We start from the raw sequence: 23,908 nt of genomic DNA, 5'->3' as shown, positions 1-23,908 counted from the left end.
AAAAAAAAACCATGATTTAAGAAACGAGCAGTATTAATTATTATCCCCCTGGTGATGTGTTGAGGGAGAGAAATGTCTGCTTGAGAGAGAGAGAGAGAGAGAGAGAGAGAGAGAGAGAGAGAGAGAGAGAGACTGACTGACTGACTGACCGAAACAGAGCGATACAGACATACAGACAAAGAGCTGGACGTTCAAGATTTTGTATGTGGGAGATATAGAAAGAAGGAGAAGATTACTTGAAAGTTCGTGTTCATCTTTGCTCTCTAGGAAAATGAAAGTGTGGCAAAGAATGATGTAATAAATTGATCTTTCAAGTTTCCAATTACGCTCATGTCAAGTCTTATTTTGAAGACAAAAATAAATTGTCCAGATTTATTTCCTTTAGTACCAGGATATTGTTAAGGGAACATATATTACCTAATAGTATAATTATATGACATTAATCAGAGCCTTCTCGCGCAAAGAAATGTGTTGCAAATTTTTTTTATTAATCTTTGACATTGTATATCTTATGAGCTCTTATGATCCTGAAAATTACAGTAACTTTGTATCGAAGGCGTGAGTAAGAGGCAGCGTCTACAAACTTCCTGATTTATTCCAAACAACAACAAAAGGTCAGGGGCTCTTGCGAGCGGAAATGTAGTGTCTGACACGAGGCGAATAAAACAGAGATTAATACACCGTCAGCTGTGTTTGTTTGAGAATAGAAAATGGTAGCCTACATAATTCTACTGTATATACAAGTTGCAAACAGTTTTGATAAATATCTCTGGAAAGCTGATATTGCATTGCCTCTATTAGGAATGATACATTTGGCGTGACATTATTATGAACGACAGTATTACTTAAAAAGTATGTATGGTGTCGTCTGTGTTTATTATATGCATGTGTCAGGAGATGCTTGTTGTGAGGGACGGATGCCCGTAGGGTATGAGTTCAGACAGCCAGGTAAGATGGACGATTGTGTAGGTACGTGTGGGACCCTACAACTTCTATCCTTGGCGAGGCTAAAGCATAACTGCTTTTCACAAGAGGATAAGTAAACGAGTTTTTGGATTCATGATCAGTATCACAAGATTGCAATATTTCTAATTTTGAAGTAACGATTCAGTATTACAGAATTTCTCTCTTGTTCTACTGTAATATCATATCTGTTGTATCTACATTTCTTTGTGTACTTTGTTTTTTTCGTCATATATCTCTTCCCACCCCAATCTTGAGTGTCTTATCCCTCAACCAGATCATTTTGCGCGCTCTCGGTGCCAACGAAGGTCCTGGAGGAACAATTGGAGAGGGTGGCGTTAAATTGCACAGAGTTGAGCTTCACCCCGGAAGATGCAACATTGGACTTTCGTGCAATTTCAACACTGGTTTCTGCTCGTGGAGTGTCTCCTACTCAGGGAAAACTGTTTGGTACATTAAACCACATGCAGGTAAGGAAGCTCAATTGTGCTTCGTCCCTTTGCTTTTGGGTTAGACCCCCATTCTTTTCTATCATTTTTTCAGGGCTGGGGCGATTGAGGACAGTTCCAGTTTTCCCATCTCATTTATTTTTCTTCATTGATTGTTTGTGGATTTCAAGCTAACTCATTTTTTCCCATTTGGGATTGGAATAGTTAAGATATGTATTTGCCATTCTGTGAAAGAAGTTAAAGAAGATAAGCAAGTAATATTCTCCCCTCTTGCGTATAGAAACTGGGCTGTAACTCTTAGCTTAAAAACGAAGGTTTTAAGCTTCTTTTGATGCTTGTTGTTATAGGTTTGCCTTCTTTTCAGATGAAAATGAAACCGGAAGTCACGCTGCTGTGTCCATGGGAGGGAATCCCGACGATTCGACATCACTCACCAGTGACATCATATCTACTCCTGAAGCGAGGGCTCTAACATTCAGGTGAGAGAGAGAGAGAGAGAGAGAGAGAGAGAGAGAGAGAGAGAGAGAGAGAGAGAGAGAGGCTTGGGAGTAAGAGAAAACGTGCCTCTGTTAATTCCTTCAGTAATCCAGTATTGTAGCTATATCCATTTGGCGATGGACCTCATATTAGTGAGGATTTAATTAGCAGCAATTTGCGGAGCACATTTTGAATTTGATGTAATTCACTGAGAATGGAACGAGTATTTAGTATTTTCCACGGGAATTGTGTTATCTAGTTCCGTCATTCATTTGTATGTCTTTCATGATTGCTGCAGGTCATCGTGTTTAATTGTTTGTTAACTGTGCAAGGGGCGTTCAATCTATTTAATTGGAAAGGTAAGCGGCAACCTCAGTCTTCAGCGCATTGTGTGTGGTACAAGCTAAGCTTTCACATAATCAGTGAGCACCTTTAAGGCAAACTAAAGCTAAAAGCTGGCATTTACTAGCTTGGGCTCTTGCTCTTGGTCAGCCTATAATTGAAATGATACCTGCACGTGGGAAAGAAATTAGGCAAAAAAAAAAAGATGAGTAAGGTTAGCAACATTGTGAAATGAATTTACTGCTTATTTAGCACTTTCTAAAGCTCAAAAAGAAGAGAATGGGAGATAGAATTACAAATTCCTTTAAACCAACTAATTTACCCACCAGTAAGAGAAAAAACATTACAGTCAATCCAAATAAGTGGAAGGGCCTCGGAGAGAAAGGATAAAATTTTAGTTAGAGAAAAATCGTGGAATGAACAAAACTCCATATACATTATTTATTTTAAGTAGGGCAGTGGTAACGATACAGTAGAGAAAAAGCAATGAATAATAATAAGAAACACTAGCGTCTAAGGAATAAATAGCAGTAATTAAACCATAATAGATTAGTGATTCGTGAAGTTAGCAAAGGTGTAATGTACGTATCAACTGGGAGGTGAGCAGGAGATGAGGAAGTCTGAAAATGAGTTAATGTCTTCAAGTGTATGTTGTGCATGTTTTATGGAGGTTACAGTGGTTCTGTGAAATTACACTGTACACTAGCAGTGATTCTTAAACTGGGGGAACGCCAGAATCTTCCAAGGGGGCGCAAGCAGGGTTGCCAGATGGTGCCTATAATTTTTGTATTTGTGATGTTAATTACAAAATTACCAAAAACATTATCACTGCTTCCATATGTTTTCTAATTATTATCTCAAAACAGGCCCAAAATTCAAAATATAAGTCAATTTTCATTTCAAATCTTGTTTATGAATTGCCTTTTGTTGTTATGAATAAGATTTTCCCGCGCTCTCTGGATAAAATCTCTTTCAATTTACCAGGAAATCAGTCAGCGAATCCTACAAGTAATTGTCCCCATTTCTTCTACTTACATGTGTGAAGTAGGATTTTCAGCATTAGTTGGAATGAGAACAAAGAAAAGAAACAAGCTTAATGTGGCAAGCGATCTCCGATGTGCATTGAGCCAAACACTGCCAAATATTTCCCGACTAGTTGGCCAAAAGAGCCAGTATCACCCTTCCCACTGATGAGTACTGTACGAGTACTACCAAGTCAAAAAGGCCACTGGCTATATTCCACGGTTTCGTCGATATTGTTACATATAGTTAAACTAGTAACGATGACCAAAAATTTTAATAAATATGTTGTTATTGTCATTGTTTTTCAATACTACATAAATATGGATAAATAAGTCACTTAGGAGGAGGCGTAATAATTTTTGATGTGGTCATGATCCATGAATAATTGTATTAATAGTAAAAATTAGTAATTAGCATCTTTTTCTAATATTTTCTATTAATGTAATCTGTATAATGCTGAAACTGTTTGAATAAGGATTAAGATAAAATTTGGTTTCATCATATGTTTCATCATCTGTATAATGCTGAAACTGTTTGAATAAGAATGAAGATAAAATTTGGTTTCATCATATGTTTTCTATGAACATTGTTTATTCCATTGAAATATAGTACAGTGCATACTTATAAAAAATTTAACAGCAATGAAACATAAATCTATCATTCATCCATATACTCTTATAAGCAGTGAAGCATAATAGCATACAAATAGACGACATATTGTTTATAGTTGGCAAAAATTTCAGGAGTACAGGGCAGTGGGATCTATACATAATGCAGAGGGGGGCGCAAGGCAAAAAAGTTTAAGAACCACTGCTGTGTAGGAAAAGTTTCCTGAAAGTGTAACAGGTAATAATTTAAATGGTGATTTCCCCATTAAGGGTTTAGTGCTTTCAGTGCACCTCAGATGGTGCATTGTAAACTTTATTAAAGGGTGTTTGCAGCGTCCCTTTTTGCCCCCAGCTGCACCCACATTTTAGCCTGCTACTTTACCTACATTCCAGTTTACTTTCTTCCATCTTACTGTCCAACCTTTCTAATTATTATTTCATGTGTAACTGTGGGTTTTCTCCCAGCTCCACCTTTAGATCTCCTCACTTTTCTGGATGTCTCTATCTTGCTGCATAACTTCCCCAACTCCCTGTTTTCAGTCTTAAGTGCTGATTGGTCAAAAGTGCCCCAGAGCTTGGCTTGACGGCCTAAATTTCACAAGCCTTTTCCTTAAAGGCTGATTTACCACCTCTTCACAGTACCCTGTCTTCAGCATTGATCAGTTGCTAAGTGCACAGATATCCTAGCCATAATCAGTGGATGATGGCTGCCAACTTTCTGGATGTGCTCCTGGAAGTAAAGTAATATTGTAAATTAGTATTTTTTACTTGCCCTTTTGCAGACGTGGGTCCTTAGAGGACTACATGACGAATTGCGCTGAGTGTCTGTCTGTGGAAGTAGCTGAATATGTCATGTTTTAATTGCATGAGGGATTTTATTGCATAATCTCACACCGGAGGCTGATTTTAATGTGATCTACCTTTCATTTACTTGAATTCCTATATGACTAGGAATCCAACTTAGTATGACTTTGCTTTCATTGCACTGATGAGCAAAGGATGCAGCTTCAGTGCTAGTCAGTAGTTGCTCATTTTCAATTTGTGCTTGATTTTTTACTGCAAGAATTGCTCAGTTGGAGTCAGTATGAATTGTGGTGTTTGCTTTTTTATTAAAAGAATATTTTAGAGCGCCATGAAGAGCAACTAGTTATTTTTGTAAAGGCATTGGTTGGTAATCTCCAACTCCCTTTTAGGAAAGAGGAGATTACTGCTGCAGCAGCTGAAGATGTTTTACAGTCTACTGAGCCCTCTGGGTGATATACATTAAGAGCTGATTATCTGAGTTCCACAGGTGGTTAGAGTGCTTTGCATGCAGGGAGAATAGTATAATGAAAATGAAGGGAACAAGAGCCCAAAGGAAGGCTCAGTGTAGGTGTCACTCGATGTCTCTTTGTTGCAGCAGCTGCATCGTCTTACATATTCAAACTAAAATGCAGATATACAGATTTATGAGGGGGAAACTGGACTAAAGAAAGGCACACTTAATACTGACTGGACAAGAGAGGAGTAGATAAATGTAATTGATTCCTCTGCTGGGGCTCTGGCCTAGGTTGTGGAGATTACCAAGCATTCGTCACATTTTCTGTGATCTAAATGGTTGCCTAACCAGTTTGTGATATCAAAACACTGTTGCTAGTAGCAATTTCAAAACTAATTCCAAGCCTCTGTTACCGTTGATGGTTCTAAGATATTAAAACAGTGCCATAATCCATATAGATTAAGGACATTGAAAGCACTACATATCCTGTCACTCCGCACCATGGCAGAGTTTTAACACAAGTTTTGATATCAATACTTGCATCAGTGATTTAATGTGATGATGCTCTTGTAGACTTGACTAGCCATTTGCAAGGGAATCTTGATAGGGGTTTTGAGTGCGGAGCAATTCAAATAGATTTTAGTGCTGCTTTCGGTTTAGTAAATCACAAGGCACTTATTGTAAACTTAAGGAGCTCGTAGTGGGTGGATATGTTTTAGGGTTACTTGAAGATTTCCTTACAGGTAGGCAGTAGCGAGTTGCTGTGGACGGGATCTAGCGAAACCAGATAGTTAGGGTCATATATCCCTAAAAGCTCTCAGAACCAAACTAGTGATTACACGTTCCTTAACTGCACCATATTGAAAACCAATGACTATGAATTCGTGTACGTCACATTACGGTAAACCTTAGTTTTGAAATCTGGTAATTTTTCTTTTATGACACAAACATCTCTGAACGGCGCAAAACCTCATCCACGCATCTTTTCCATATAATTAAAGACACCCAGTATGAATTTGGGGAAGCAAAGAAGCTCTTAGCATCTAATGTAGAGATTAGTGAGGGTAAGGGTAAGAAGAGCGGTCATGGTGACACCGAATGCTTGTTTGCACGCTTTTCCATAAAATGAAAGTGTATGACATGCATGATTTACCGAGCTCACATAGTTTTCCTGGTTTAACTGCTAATTCGAACACTGTTCATTCTTTTAGCCGGGAGACAACGTGAAACTTTATTCTTATGGGATGATGCTGAAAAGGGAGACTGCTTCAAAGCTAACCATTTCCTTTTAAATTGCCACTTTCCTCTTTTAGGCGATCAAAAACCCCTTTCGTGCGTTAAAAGAGGTCTTTGGAAACGACCTCTAAGAATTTTCCCAATAGTTTGGCCAATAAAACGGCTGCAATCGGTCCTACTGGGATGCCTCCCGTATGAAATTTCGCAATAATTGCATACTGTACTTGGCATCTCAGGAAGCATCGGGTACTCTTCATCACCCGTCATTTAATCACCGGACATTTCATCAGCCGACAAGTAACCACTCGTCACTTGACCACTGGTCTTTTCATCAGTAGGACAGTTCATCATTTGACAGTTAATCAACTCGACAGATGATCATAGTTCATTTCATCTTACGACGCTTAATCACCTATTACTCTTATTAAAACTGTCGAACTATAGCCATCGCACAATTCAAATACTATTAGCGAAAAAGTATAAAACATTTATTACTAAATTAGAAAACTGTCGAACTATATCCATTGTACAATTCAGATATTACCAGCGAAAAAAATGTAAAACATTTATTACTAAATTAGGAAATGGTGTGATCTCACTTTCATACCCATTTAAACCAGTCGAATAATACCCATTGTACAAGATGGAAGACGTGTGATTTTGGAAAAACTTCTAAAGGAAAGGACGCTGTCTGCTTCAAGAAATGAGAATACTACAAACATAAAGAAAATAAATACAAGTCTCTCCTTTGGCGATGCAGAGAATACCAGCGAAAAGTGTGTAAAGCATTTATTACTACAAAAGGAAGTCGTGTGATCTCACTTCCATACCCAGAAAACTCCCATTTTCCGGATGGGAATGGCATTGAGGCAAGAGCACTGGTAGCAGAGATGAAAGATTTGATAAGTGGAATAGGAGAGCAACACCCTTGGCAGTTATAGGAAGTCGAAATCGAACTTTTCCAGGTGTAACTATTGAGATCACCAAAGAAACCAAGTCTTCAACGTACGATACAACGAGTTACAAAGGAGTTACGAAGAATTCGGATGCCCTTGGTAGTTCACCAAACTCTATGGATTTTGAAGTATCTGAGAAATTTACAGAAATTCTTTTGCATGACTCTGGTATTGAAGACCCAGAAAGATTCTTATTGCTCGGCGACCTAGAAATGGTAGCTGGTTTATCCCGTACTGATCTTTGGCTTGCAGATGGAACTTTTAAAGTAGTACCATCTATATTCCAGTTATATACCATTCATTTACATTTTGGGGAGGGTCGCAATCCAGCTGCAATGTATGCGCTTTTATGCAACAAAAATAAGAACACCTATAGGAGAATGCTTGCTGCTGTTCGAGAAATAGTTCCAGAAGCGGATCCTAACAAATTCCAGTAGACTTCGAAAGCGCAGCCATGACCGAATTTCAAATCTCTTATCCTAACACAGAAATTAAAGGCTGTTTCTTTCATCTCTCCCAGTGTGTGTACAGGAAAGCTCATGAGTTGGGGATGAAAACTGCAATGGAATCCAGTCAAGAATTAGCAACATTAATACTCTGCTTACCAGCCTGATCCAGTGGAAGAATCATTTGATATTTTAGCAGATGCAGTGCCTGAACATGAGTGTATGGATGAGTTGTTGTCGTACTTTGAGCACACGTATGTTCGTGGAAGATGTAGACGAAATGCAGCAACAAGACGTCCCTTGTTTTCGACTGAAAAATGGAATCATTTTGAAAATGCAGCAGAGGGAGTTGCACGAACTACAAATGCGGTGGAAGGTTGGCATTTTGCCCTTAAATAAAAATTCCAGTGCAGCCATCCAAGATTATGGACATTTTTGGACGGTTTACTTAAAGATATTGCCTTTCATCGATTAAATTTAACACAAGCAATTGCCGGTCCCACTTGACCACCCGTTAAAAAATACTTATCTGTTAAAAGAAATATACAACAATTGTTAGTCAGTTCGGACGATCGGATGTTACTACATATTACATATCTTGAAGCTGTTCAGTATTCTTCATGCAAATAAATACATTAAGAATTTAACATTTCACTGTTTTTATATTACGACTTTAAAACGTTTTAATTTTTTAATTATATTTTGTTTTATAGTATTTGGGAAATTTTCATTGTGTTTTACGCTTTGAATAGAAATGTTTTAACTAAACCTCTTTTTTTTTACTCCTTGATAAGAATTACATATAAAATATAATCTATTGAGGTGAAAAATTAATTTAAATTGACTGATAATGTATGAAATTTAGCGAGGCTATTATCACATAATGGGTTTTCAGATATATGAAAGTGATGAAAAGTCGTGATGATGAAATGTAATGATGATGAAAAGTCGAGTGATGAAATGTCAGATGATAATCTGACGCATGATTCAATGGCATAGGATGATGTGTCGGGTGATTCAATGACGAGTGATGAAGTCACCTAACCAAAGGGAGGATAATAAAATAACTTCTTGATATGATAAATTTCCATTTTAAGACTGGCTTTCAGGTTACGTTACCACGATATTATGCGTTGCGTAGTCGATGTTATGCGTTAGTGTCTGATAACTGCAGTCATCCGATAACAGTCGCATCATTTTCAGTCCTTGTTCATGATAACGACAGCTTTCTTCATCACACCCAATGATCCTAATATCTTGGCAGGCACAGGAACGTTTCAAGAACCACCTTCAGGCTTCTGAAGCTTCCTCATCTTGTCGTTCAGCGTAATATCATAGCTGGAGTGTTTCCTCTCCATCCTCTAATAACTCCCCTCGTAACAGACCGGAAAGAGATGACAAAAATATACTGAAACTAATTTGCATAAAATTCATTTTGACATGCGGAGATGAAAAGAGATTAGGAGAAAGCGCGATGTAAGTTAATCTGCATACATGTTACATCTCTGGAGGAACTGAATCACTTGCAAGTTAATTTAGAATACCTGAGTTTGGAATATCATTCCACTTGTGGAATTCCCCTTCCAAGGGTTAGGTCACCGGATTTTTTTCCAAGGGGTCTTTGCTGTCGGTTCATTAAGTTTGTGGGTTTATGAGATTAGAACGCCGTCGTGGGTTTTCATCAAATGCTGCCGCAATAAAGGATGGATAATAAAATGTGTAAATTGTGGAATCAGATAAGGTGAGTTAATTTTTTTTTTTTTAATTCCATTGCAGATGATTCCCTCTGAGGTTAGGCAGTTCTTATTCAGTTCTCTGAACTAGCTGGTACTGATCATTACCGGAATCATGCATATACATACGTACATACATACGTACATATATATATATATATATATATAGCTATATATACAGGATGACAATTATATATTATAGATGCTATATATATATACACATATAATATACAGTATATACTATATTATATATATAAATTATATATATATATATAAATTATATATATATATATATATATATATATATATATATATATGTATATATATATATTATATATATATAATATATAGTATATATATTATATGTGTATATATATAGCATCTATAGCTGTATATATATATATACTTGTATGTGTATACGAGTATATATATACTCAATATACATATACAGTATATATATACTCGTATATATATACTGGTAATAAAACGTATCAACTAGTTCGGAGAACTGTGAATAACAATAACAATCTCAGAATCATCTGCAATGAAAATGAAAAACAAATCAACTCTCCTTATCTGATTCCAGAAAAGAGGAAGCATGATGTAAACATTTTATTACTTATCAATTACTAGCTGACCAACCCGATGCTGTGCAAGAAAACTCTGAATGGCAACAGATAAACTCTCTCTCTCTCTCTCTCTATGTAACACCCCCTCTACTCTCTCTCTCTCTCTCTCTCTCTCTCTCTTCAGTTACATTGCCGAGCATTTTTGACATTTTATATTTCACCCCTTCTCAACCCCCCATTCCGATCGGGGCTAAACTTGGAAGTAAAGCGCATCAGGAGTGTCACTGTTCATCTAAGCAACCTCTAAAACTATGGATTAGACACTGATATCTGTCATTTTTGACATTTTATTTCCCCCCCCCTTTCCTATTGGGGCTGAACTTAGGCTTAAAGGGCATTGGGATTGTCACTATTCATCTCAGCAAACTCGAAAACTATGGATTAGGCACTACTCTCTGCCATTTTCGGTTATCTTTACATGTCACCCCCTTCCCACTCCCACCCCCTTTGGCACCAGTGATGTCTTAACCCCCATAGTATTATTTTCCAGATAGTAAGTCATATGTATACCAAGTTTGGTTGAAAATTGCTCAGTGCGTTTCAGAGTTATGCTGGAACACACACACACATACATCCATTTTTATATATATAGATTGCCCGGCATTATTTGATGAAAACCCACGACGGCGTTCTAAACTCACAGCAAAGACTCCTTGGGAAAAAATCTGGTGACCTAACCTTTGGAAGAGGAATTCCGCAAGTATTTAGAAGTATAATTACGAGAAGCAGTGAGTCACTGTTAGAGCCAACTGTTAACAGTAAAATGTAAAATCCTGAGCCATGCCTATCTAAGTGCAAGTGCAAAAATTGTGCTTGGCGACTGTTATCACTTGAGCCTTTCCTCTTTGTCTGTACAATCATTGGCAAGTATTGACTGACACAGTAAATAAAGACAATGTAACTAAATACAAACGTGTGTATATACATATATATATATAATATATATGTGTGTATGCATACACACACACACACACACACACACACACATATATATATATATATATATATATATATATATATATATATATATATATATATATATATATATATATATATATATATATATTATATATATACACACACATTTATATTTATATATATATATATATATATATATATGTATATATATATATATATATATTATATGTATCATATATTATATATATATGTATATACACAACGTTTGTATTTAGTTACAATCTTTATTTACTGTTCAGTCAATACTTTCCAATGATTGTTCAGACAAAGGGACTCAGTGACGTCGCTATGTGTGTGTTTGTTTGTACTCAGTGGCGCCCGGGACTCAGTGACGTCGCTATGTGTGTACGTGTGTTTGGGGGCGGGGGGGCTGACCCCCCACTGCCCCCCCAAGTTGAAATTCCTTTTGTAGCTAAATTCTAACCCTTTGGTGGTCAAAAGCAGATATTCTCGCCCTAACGGTCATGTCCTACGGCGGTCGAAAGCGACTTTTAATCTTCTTAACACCAGGGCTTTTATACACGAATTTCACTAATTACGAAATGGATGCTACACACTTCATCGCAGTCACCAGCAACAGAAAGTTTTTATATTGGTTTCGGTGAGCCTAGGCATAACATCCGATGAAGGACCGGGTATTATTCAAGAAATGTTTTCATTTTAATTCTTAATTATTAAAAAATACTTTTGACTTTAAAATTAAAAATAGGATACCAGGGTATGCAGAATTGGATATATTATTAAAATTATTTGCTTTCTTAAATGTGAAGTTTCATTATACTTTAACTATAATTTGTTCATTCTTTTACTCCAAACTTTTATATTTCAAACACATTAAGAATTTGCTACTGCTGCTTAGAGTTAATTTCCAGGGAGAGGAGATGAAGAAGAGGGGATGGGATAGGTTGAAATTTTGAAGAGATTTTGGAGGGTTATAATTCTTTTGTGTTATTGATGAAATGCACTATTTTGATATACTGTTTACATGACACGGATGTTATACTATAGTTGAAAATTAAAACTTGATAATAGAAATGAGGCTAGTGTTGATTATAAGGTTGTGAGTAATTTACATTACAAAGTATACCTTAGTTTAACCAGACCACTGAGCTGATTAACAGCTCTCCTAGGGCTGGCCCGAAGGATTAGCGTATTTGATACATTTGCATAGAGTAAGAGTTAAAAATGAATTGAAAATTGAGCTCTATCATTTCAAATACAGGTTTACTAATTACTAATACTATTATTTTCCTTCATTCGCATGGATATATACATTCGAGAATAGTATATCCTACTAATTACAGAATTTGTACATTAGCTTTGTGTGATTATCTTTGGCCCCCACAAAATATATCTTGCCCCACCTAGGCCCCCTCCGATGGAATGCCAGCTACGCCATTGCCAGGACATGCCACACCCCACAACCACACACAACAGAATCATCCCTTCATTCCCCTTAACATACGACAACTATCGTGCCAAGTACGATAGTTTCAGTCTTGGTCCTGCGGATCCCCAGAATACACTGCATGTGATTTCCATCTTGAAAGTACAAATAGCATTTTAAATATTCATGAGTATTCATAGACGAACGTGAAGTATTAGCATAATTAAGAGTTTTCATTCATTTCATTAAGTTTAATGACTTGCAGAATATTATATTAGAAACTTGGACAACTCGCATATACGTATGCATGCATATATATATATATATATATATATATATATATATATATATATATATATATATATATATATATATATATATATATATATATATATATATATATATATATATATATATATATATATATATATATATATATATATATATATATATATATATATATATATATATATGTGTGTGTGTGTGTGTGTATGTATATATACAGCATACACATACATATACATACATATATATGTGTATATATATAATATATATACGTATATATTTTTTTCATACCAGTATATGTACACACACACACATATATATTACATTACGTAAATATATATAGATACATAGGTGGATATAAATATATATTCAAACACTCCAGCTTCACATTGCTATATAATAAAATGCCTTTTATTTGATTTAAGTAACCTCTTCACCAATGCAGCAAAACCCATGGAACATTTCGGGTCTTCCACAATAAAATCTATGATGATGAACTGAACAAACATCTATTTCTCATGAAAATGAAAATGTAATCAATAAACACAGGCAGGTGTTTTCTAGCACTTGTGTGAGCGTTTATTTTTTCTTAAAAAGAATTAATTAGGAAAATATCATTGTGCCATTTCTGTAAACATTAGAAATTTCCCGTCATTATATCGATTGAAAAATATAACTTGATTGGAGGGTACCCATCATATAACAACAATTCATTTTCAGAAGAAAAAGATGATTATTAATGAGGAACATCGTGTCTCCTTACGTTCTAAATTTAAAGATTTTTAATCAGTTGACAGAAATACCATAGGCACTGCGCGATATCTGGTGGAAAATTGGCTGGTTTCTGATTTAAATTGGATGACGAGAGAGAGAAAGTGACGGATATCAGCTTGTAATAGCATACCATGAATTTAGCTTGCATGTAAGGTTATGCTTTAAATTATTCGCAATATAGGTATGTATTGACTGCGTATTTAGTTTCGTTATTATTATTATTATTATTATTATTATTATTATTATTATTATTATTATTATTATTATTATTATTATTGCCGTTGTCCTTATACCTTGCCATCTGTTTGACACGGCATCAGGCACAAATAGTGACATTTTCAATTTAAATATCGTCATTAGGTACTAATTTTCTGTGAGAATTTCACCCGCTCATCTTCATAAATTTCTGTTTAGTTTTAAGCTGGTTAAGAAAAGATTTTTCATGCTACGGCCACTTTAAGGCTTTTAAAAGAGATGAGAGATTATAAGGCATCTTCACTCAAGAGCTTATCCACAAACGGAATTAAGTTTGCTTTATTTTAAAACACGCTTGTCTTCGTGACTGAGGAAAATGAATTGCGTAGTACAGAGAAAGGCAATTATTGGCGTAATTACAGACAAAATGACGTTCGGAGGGCAATAGCAATATAGTCATGAATATACACATATATTCAAACTAATCTTCTAACGAATAAGGAAATATTATAAAAATGATTGATGCATTCATCATCATAATATTTAGTGTTCAAAGTGTGGGGCAATTCTCTGACTTCAGTCTTCGTCCAAAGAAAAGAAACTCCATAAGATTCTTCACTTTCCTCACCCAAGTCGGGATTGCTTGAACATGACAGTTAATCATTTGATCCAAACTACGTTATTCTCAGCCGCGGGATATTTCGCCTACGCGCCGCGACTCACAATTGTTTACAGCAGTTGGATAGACACCTTCTTCTTACCTGTACTTGAACTTTCATAGATAACACAGTTGTCTTATTTTTCACAAAGAAATTTGCTAATTCTCCTTTCTCAGTTAGGAGTTTCTTTTCACATGTTTGATGTACTTCAAATAAATTGGGAGAAATATACGCCATGCAGAAATATAGATGGTATATTTACACGGTGCAGGTTATAATAAGCCCAAGTCGTACAACTGTCATATCAAAATTATACTGAAGATTATTAATAATAATGACATTTGCAATGTCACTATTAATACTGGTAGACTGGATGAACTGAAATTAGAACGCGAGATTTCTTAAAACCACACAAGTGAGGGAGACGACAAATAATAATGAGTTATAATAAATAATAACTTGACTGGCATCAGTAACTTGAATTTGATCCGGAGACAAAGAGGTGGATCCGTTAGCTGTTTCAGCCCGTCGCTAGAAAGACCGCCGCGGCACTTGGGTGTGTCACGGGGTATTGTCCCTGACTCCCTGTTCTCACTTAACCAGTTTATAAAGCAAAGCAGAGAAATGAGATGTTAATCTTAAAACTCGGTGGTCTTCAGGGACCATCAGACTTTTTGTACTGTTTAAGCCGTTAAATAACCAACGTCTTCATGTTCAAATGTTGGGCATCATATGATAGCTGTGAGACAAAGAGATAGAAATGTTAGAGGCGATTCACAATAGGGGAAGTGTGGGTGAAGAATCATGATAAAAAGGGAAAACAGAAACTGTGAGGAAAGGTGTCTTTTACCACATTTTCCCGCCACTGGGTGGATCATACTTGATACTGAAAGCCTTCTGCAGTAAATTTTGAATACTGTAACCTTACTCCTTAAGCTAATACTGTATGTGGGTTACTACTCAACATCGACTTATTCCAACTATTCAGGTCTAAGATAGTTTAAACTAAGCCGAGACTTATAACTTAATCTAGAATCAGGTAACACCATTACCAATAAACCGGATGCTCTGAAGCTAATATTTTTAATAGAAGTAGAATAATCTCAATCTACGAAGGATCACAAAGCAAAACCATTGGGAACGAACACGACTAATATAAATAAGAGCATCTCAAAAAGTGCAAGCAATGAATGAGCCAATCGAGGGGGAAACTGGAGTTGAGTGAACGGCTGAGAGAAACAAGAGTTTATATACTGGAAATAGAGGGACAGTAACCTTGATTTAAAAAAAAAATTTGCATGGAGGATATTTTGATAATACTAATTTATTTCTTAAGGCAGGGAAGATGAGCAAGATAAAAATGTAGTTCCAACAAATAAAAAAATCACAAAAAACATACGTATTCTCAACCGAAGGTCATCTAAAATACATGCACTGGTAATGAGTCCAGTCTTTGATTCATTTTTATAAAAATGACCCGGAAAATCATAAGAAAGGAAAAGGAGTGTAAGTGAATTCGAAGATGTGACGAGAAACGACGAGATGATACTAAATTTTCCGGTCATAAAGAGAAAATTAGGAATGACAGCTAGGTGCTATGTCAGCCGTGTGGCCGCGATGCAGGTTAACAGAAGTTTTAATCCCCTCCACTGCTTTTAGCGACAACTGATTTAATAAAGTTTAATTTTCAAGGTTGACCACATATACAAGTGACAAATGACACTTACGAAATAGTGCAAGTAATAAAGGCGGAAGAGAGAGAGAGAGCATACATGAATTTTTGTGAGGATTGACTGTATATGGAAAGGAAAAGCTTTAACAAGATACAGTTTCAGAAAAAAAGTTCAGAGGACCGAAACTAATGGTTTCCCATAAATGGCCCTTGTAAGGCTAGTTGCTTAATTCGAGTCCTGGTTGCTGTGACAGCTCGGCTGGATGACTGGTTAGATTCCTCAGAGGTTGTGGGAATCACCCTTAGCACTGTTGGACCCACTGCTCCTCGTCAAGAACCGGAGTGAGGTTTCATTCCAGAATGGATTCTAAAGGATTCATTTTTTCCAGGTTCCCCTTATGGTGGGCATGTGTACAGTACATAGGAGTATTCTGGTCCCCAGTGAAGGTCTCATACCATGCCCATAACAAAACCATGGTACCTGATACCTCTGGCAATTTCTGCCACCAGGAGAACAAGATCCTTCTTCCCCTTACCTGATGTTTCTATGCCCCAGTGTCTATCCTGAAGAGACCTGAGATATTCACTGGTCTCGGCCTTTACAAGGTGTTTCAAAGTTTCACTCAAGTGGGCATAGCTCTGGTGTGTGGTCTGATCTTTCTGCATAAAAGGGAGGCTCATCCTCTAGTTCCAGTGGCAGAGTGAGATAGATCAAACAACCTAGCAACTGTCCGCTTGAGTCAATGGGTGTTTTGGCTTGTTTTTGTTTACATAACGTAGGGGCCAGGTGATAATCACGTTCTCAACTTCATCAATGATTATTCATTTTTGTAACATAGTTTCTTGCAATAAGTCACCTTCAAAAGGGAAGTATTCACTAAACCAATAAGTCTTTCATAAAGCTAGCCCATCCAGAGGGCACAGTGTGTGATAAATCACCAAAATATAGTGCTTTTGATCAGATACTCCTTGACTTCATAAAATGGGGGCCATCGTCTGAAAATAAATGTCGTAGCACGAAATGACAGAGTGTAGAGAAACTCCAGAGCTCTTAAGGTTTCACAGATGTGTAGGGCTACAGTTGTCATACCATGAAGGTAAATAAACAGACATACACATGGCCCACTCCTGTAGCTATGACTGCAGTGTTACTACTGTAGTAAAATCGACACCCATGCAACAGAATGGGACCACATGGGTGACTCTTCCTTGGGCAATGAAATTGAGATGTTCTTACCCTTTTTGCGGAGTATGTCCCTCACTGACTCATTCTGTGGATAGTGACGAGGGTGTTAACTCTGAGTCAGCTTGTCTACTACTTTATGCAGTCCTGGTTGTTTAATTAAATTGTGCTTTTCTCTTGGAGGAGCTCCTGTTCATCTTTTAGAGACACCAGGGCAGAGTTGCATCCATAGACAGCATTCACATAGGTGTGACCTGCTAAAACTTGATCTGGAGTAATCCCCCAGTGCCAGAGAGAGGAAAATTCTTAAAATTTGATAGACAAGGGGGGAGTGGCGTGGGCAGTCCTTCTTGTGATTGGTAAATAACTGTTGCTTAGCAACATGGGGCCATTTTGCCAAACCATAGTCTTTTCAATTAATTTGCCAAAAAAGCCTCGGGTGATCAGGTTATCTATAGGAACATACCTCAAGGTAATGAGATGTTTTGCACAATCCTGTTGATTTTGACTGTTCATTTGACAACTAAAAATCCCTGCTGGGTTGAAAGACGGCCCAGCTAAGTGCCACCCAAGAATCTCCCCTGAGGTGCACTCTGACAACATCTATGAAAGTCAGTACAATTGAGTGCACACCTATGGTGAAAGCCATTAGTACTAGGTTGTGGGTTGGAGGGGTGTCACACAGTAGTCACACCTATCGATCAGTGCCAAACAAGTAATCACAACATCCATGAACCATCTCAAAGGCATCAGCAAAAAAGTGAAGTTAACCCTTCATAGTAGTCAGGTAATGGAGAAAATTGTGATATTGTCGAACCTCGGACTCATGCCAGGCTGTCAATGAACCTCTGAGAAGTGTCTTGGTTTAGCAACGTGTTCCATGTGGCATTGGTGGTGAAAGACATTTTTCATCCCTCAAAATGCTGGAAGATTCTATGAAAGCCCATACGTTAAAATTAAGGGAAAGCAGACGTAAGAGAATGATATAGATAACAATGAACTGAGGAAAATACTCGTATACATTCCTGCTCAGGAACGTAATTCAGGAAACTAAGGACGCTGGTGTATGGCGCTTGTGAGTGCTTATCGTAATCGCCATCAGTGTCAGGAAAACCGCTTCACTGCTTATCAGTGGAAGGAATGAAATGCGTCTGGTGTAGGGCACTGTGAAAAGTGACATCCCAACGAAATTTGGCAGTCGACTTTATTAAGGGAAATGCCCACACTGGAAATTTTTCAGTAACAGAATAAATTGCAAATACTATTGCTAGGCCTGACCAGTCTTGTGTAAACGGTGAAGATCTTACAAAGATGCGAACTTCTAATAAAAAACGAAATCCAATAATGACAGGATAAAAGATTGGAAGTGTACATTATTAATACCTTCATCTCTGTAATTGTAAAAAGACTTACGAACAAAAGTTAGGTCTCTAACTTCGTCGGATAATAGGTTTATTAAGTTCTGAGAAAAAGATAATTTGAAATAAAAATAATGTAAAATAGAATCAAATACTCTGAATCATTAAGTCCCGTCTTAACTGTGCAAAACAAATACAGTGGAAGAAATGTGCGAGGTCAACTTATCAATTATGTCTTGCTAAAGTTCACCCTCACACGACTTCTTCTTCTTCTTCTTCTTCTTCTTCTTCTTCTTCTTCTTCTTCTTCTTCTTCTTCTTCTTCTTCTTATTATTATTATTATTATTATTATTATTATTATTATTATTATTATTATTATTTTTATTATTATTATTAGAAAGAATGGCGTCTGATTAGTTTCTCAATCTCTCGAATTGGTTTCTTTGTTTAAGCAACTTCAAAGGAATTAATTCTAGAACTTGAGAAACTGCAATATAAACTCAACGCCATTCAAACGTACACTTCTTTTTAATGGAAATTTTTGCAAGCGGGTCTTCTTCCGAAATATTATTATTATTATTATTATTATTATTATTATTATTATTATTATTATTATTATTATTATTATTATTGTTGTTGTTGTTGTTGTTATTACTGATGAACATTTGTTGTTATGGAACTAGACGAAAGGTCTTGTCTTTGCTTAAAGTCGCCATGAAATAGATCTCCACATAGCAGAATGGAGCACGAGCTGTGCAAAGCCGTAAATAGGTAATCAGCATTTACAAATTGTGAAAACATTTAAATTCCTCATTTCAGAACATAAAGATAAATACACAAACCTCTGACCTTGTGGTCCCAAATTTAGTAACCAGTTATTTATATATATTTTTTCTTTTTTCGAAACACTTTTGCTCCACAGGTATAGGGTTGTAGGGACCAGCGGGTGTCTATCGGCAAGTCAGCGGGTGATCGGTGCCGGTGAAGGAGGTGATTATGAGAGTGCCACCACCACCGTTATTTGGCATCAGTGCCGCGGCAAGGGACTTGAGTGGCTCCGGGAATGCGTCGTCCTACCTGTAAAAACGGATCCTTACCAGGTAAGGAGTCTACTAACAGGGCTGCGGAAAACACTGCTTTGAAAACATTTGAAGGGAGAATTTGACGGCGTTTTTTACCACTGTGTATGTCCTTGTTTAATAGAGGGAGATTTTAAGAACTGGAAGTATATGTGTGTGTGTGTGTGCATGTGTGTGTGTGTGTGTGTGTGTTTGTGTGCTTCTGAGACGATATTGAGGAGTTTTGAGGTAAATTTTGAATATGTGTCTGTGTGTGCGTTCGTGTGTGTGTGCGTGTGTGCGCTTCTGAGAAGATATTGAGGGGTTTTGAGGTAAATTTTGAGTATGTCTGTGTTTGCGTTCGTGTGTGTGTGTGTGTGTGTGTGCAAACGAAAAAACAGAGAGGGAGATAGCTTTTTAGAATACCATTGAATGTTCGTGTAAATAGCATAAATTTTGTCTATATAGCCTGTCAAAGATGTATGCTGATGCAAACTGTATTTTAATTTAAGTTCATTCTAGATTCCCCTGCATCTAAAACTAACCTATTCGCTAAAAGAGTAATTTAAAGATATTTTAATATATGCTGTTTATTCTATAACAGAATTTGACATTCATGATACATTTGCGATTCTTTTCCACCAAATAATGGAAGACAGAAGAGAGTTGCTTGATCAAAACAGAAGGTTCAGATTTTCATTTCTCGGCGGCATGTCGTCTTTCGTCCCCTAAATGGGGTTTTCTTTGTATTGTGTTTAACTCTCATATGTTGTGAAAATAATTTGGAGGAGTTACCGCGTATGCATAGATTTACTTTATTTTCTACAAACAGAGCTATTTGATCTCAATAAAGTGACCTTTGTCTCTGGAAGCAAAGCTGTTTCTCAGTCCTGATATAATCACACTATTGAACACATATATAGAAAGTGACCTTAGGTCAAGGTGTCACACGGACCCTGCGGCGTCGCCTCATTTCTCTTGGAGAGGTCTTTTATTATTCTCTAGAGGAGATGGATCGAGGCAGGGAATCACCGCAGAGTCTCGAGGACCCATTTCGTTGTCTTAGAGCTTAAATGAAAGTAGGATTAGACTTTGGTGTGCATAGAGGAGCCTGAGATGCTCTCGTATGAACTTATGCTTCGCTGGGAAAGGATATTATCTGAGACTAGGCCTGCCACGACCTGTGTGCATTGCTTTGTTTATATTAGTTTTGTATGCGGGTAACGGGAAAGGACTGGCATTTACGTTTTATTCCCAAACATGTTTACTTGTTAAATTTGTTGCTGTTGTCATTATTATTAATATGATTAGTATCATGTTTGTTTATGGAACATGCTAAACAAAATATCAGAAAGGCGGCAATGTACTGGCAATTGCCTTTTCATTTTTATGTCTGTTTACCATCGCCCAAACAAATTTTCTTACATTAATGTTGATTTGATTTCCGTTTTTGCACGTTACTGTTTATCGTTTGCTAAAAATGAGATATCTGTGAACTGGACGTCAGAACAAGAATGTAGAAAAATAAAGTGGTCTGGCTTATTGCGAATAAGACTTTAGTTCCCCTTTGGATATATCAGGAATGGAGTGTGAATACACTCCTTGCTTGATCACATGGTTGGGTTCCGGAGACCAGGGAGTTTGCTGAAGGGAAAATCGTCTGTATTTGAATTTTAGAGTAGCCGAAGACTGTGTTTGAGAGTAACCTTAGATTAGATATCATGCGTCCAAGTCGATTTTCAAAAAATATTTTAGTCAATAGATAATATTGTAATGATTTAATGACTATTATTTTCAATAATTGTCCGCACCATTCAAGTCTAGAATAAGCTGGCATAGCAAAATCGAATACAGGAAATTCTTAATTAACTACATCGATTAGTCAGTTATCACCAGAAATCAAAGAATATGAAGACAAACTCACACACTTATTCCCAGAAACAGAGTCGAAATCATATAAGTGGGTTTCATAAATCTTTATTTTATTTTTTAGTTTGGTTTCTTTTTTTATGGCCCACCATGAAACCATTTTTGGGGAGAGAGAGAGAGAGAGTTATTCCCTGTGCTAGGGAGAAGGGACCTCTCACTTCCTCTGAACTCCCGAGCGCGACTTCCGCCCAGAAATGAGAATGTTATTTTTAGTCGTTTGTACAGAAAAGCATTGAAACACTTCAGCTACCCATTAAGACGGCATCCATCCTCTACGTTCCACGAGACAGTTTTTGCAGCATGCGACGCTCTCGGCTCCATTTTTCCACACATAGTTCAAAATTCTGATGAGAAACTTTATTCAAACCGGGTTTTATTTATTTTGTAATGGGCTCCGTTTCCTCATATATTCTCAAAATGAAGTTGTGTAATTTCACACTTCCGTAAAAGTAAAATGTTTATTCTTAGAGTTTATGAGCCAGCTTCCAGAGAAGAGAATCCCCATAAGTCTGAGGAGAAAAAATAAGACAAAAAGATAATTATTTTATAAAACAGAAGAAAATAGTAATGAAGTGAAGATTTAAAAGTACAAAAGAATACTTCAAGTTTCTCTAAATGTGATCATACATTAACGCGTACGTACGTACATGCGGGCACACACACTAAATATATATACATATACATATATATATATATATATATATATATATATATATATATATATATATATATATATATATATATATATATGTATATATATGTATATAACTGAATCACGAAAATATGGAACGTGATGAATATATAAATAAAGATAAAATCCACGAAGGAAACGGAAATACTGGAGTGGAGCACTCCAATGTTTCCGTTTCCTTCATGGATTTTGTCTATATATATATATATATATATATATATATATATATATATATATATATATATATATAATTGATACTGTTTGTGGCAGCATTCATGGTTCTCTCCAGAAAACTTGTTTGTCGAAAAGCTCTTTGAGTGGTCAATGTAATATTAGTTTTCATGTGAAGATACTTATTCTAGTGTCACTGAAGCATAATTACTTTGATTTATTGCAGTATGTTCAAAAGACCAATATAACAAAAATAAAGCTACAACGTCTAGTTGAAGTAATAGATATAGAAAATGTATATATTTTGCTTTAAATAGTACTTGCTAAAATAAAGTAATACTCGTATATATGCGTATATGTGTGTGTATGTGCGTGTGTGTGTATGTATGTATGTATATATACAGTATACATATATACTGTATATATATATATGTGTGTGTGTGTGTGCGTATGTTTGTGCGTGTGTGTGTTTGGCAGAGTACAAGACTTCCATGAATCGACCTTCCGAGTGATGGTAATTAATCTCAATGTATGCTAGCCATAACAGAGCAAAGAATATTTCCGAAAGTGTTGGCAGTGTGGGTGCACTGCACGTATATAAGTATTTACTTTTAGTTCCATTTGTTATAGTCGCAGCTCAAAACAATGAATTAGTGCTACCTGACCCCAATGTTTCACCGACATTCATTCACATTCATTAGGCAATGAACCTGAAGAAGCAATGTGCATAACGTACCAGAATGTACTTGATATAAGTATGATATATATTAAAAATTATTTTAAATTTTGATATGTTTGATCACATTGAATATACTACTATATAAATATAGTGATAACAGGAAATATATATATATATATATATATATATATATATATATATATATATATATATATATATATATATATATATATATATAACCTTTAGTTATTGAAATGTCTGTGGACGTCCTAAAAGTGACATATTTTATTACGTAGAACGTCAAGTTTAAACTGCACGTCCGGCAACTAGATGCATTCAGATTAGAAATTAGCATCTGTCTAATACAGAAAGTTCAATAGGAAAGCTGAATTTAACATCATTCGAATGATAATGTTAGTTAGCAGTGAGCCGCTCATTGAAGCAATAGAGTTTTCTAGTTTTAATTCTTAATTGAATTATAAATTTTCATTGATTACCTTTGTTCTCGCAAAGAAGAGTCGAATTTTTAATGCAAATCATTTTCTTTGGACAAAAAGAAATATAATTTCCCTCGCTAATATTCGTTAATGTAAACCTAAAGAAAGTAGGTTTTTTGGAAGTGTTCATTTTTTACAAGAGGATCATGTCATTTTCGTCCCTAAAATTACGTTTAAAGCTTTGCAGTTTTCATTAATTGTGTTCGGTGTTAAAATAAGAAAAATTTGTAATTTTTTTTTTTTTTTTTAACAATGCAAATGACAATTGTAAG

The 23,908-nt window shown here is 36.0% G+C and overlaps 1 protein-coding gene across 1 annotated transcript in view; it reads left to right on the top strand.

Annotated features, from left to right (window-relative positions):
• Positions 1-23,908, top strand: part of LOC136829608 (uncharacterized) — a 576,969-nt gene that overhangs the window by 367,440 nt on the left and 185,621 nt on the right. Inside the window, 3 exon segments of the mRNA XM_067088454.1 lie at positions 1,241-1,433; positions 1,777-1,891; positions 19,534-19,711. Coding sequence (XP_066944555.1) covers positions 1,241-1,433; positions 1,777-1,891; positions 19,534-19,711 — 486 coding nt within the window.

Source organism: Macrobrachium rosenbergii, chromosome 44, assembly GCF_040412425.1.
Source record: "Macrobrachium rosenbergii isolate ZJJX-2024 chromosome 44, ASM4041242v1, whole genome shotgun sequence".
NCBI lineage: Eukaryota > Metazoa > Arthropoda > Malacostraca > Decapoda > Palaemonidae > Macrobrachium > Macrobrachium rosenbergii.
The sequence above is the reverse complement of the archived record's forward strand: the minus strand, read 5'-3'. Positions and strand labels throughout refer to the sequence as shown.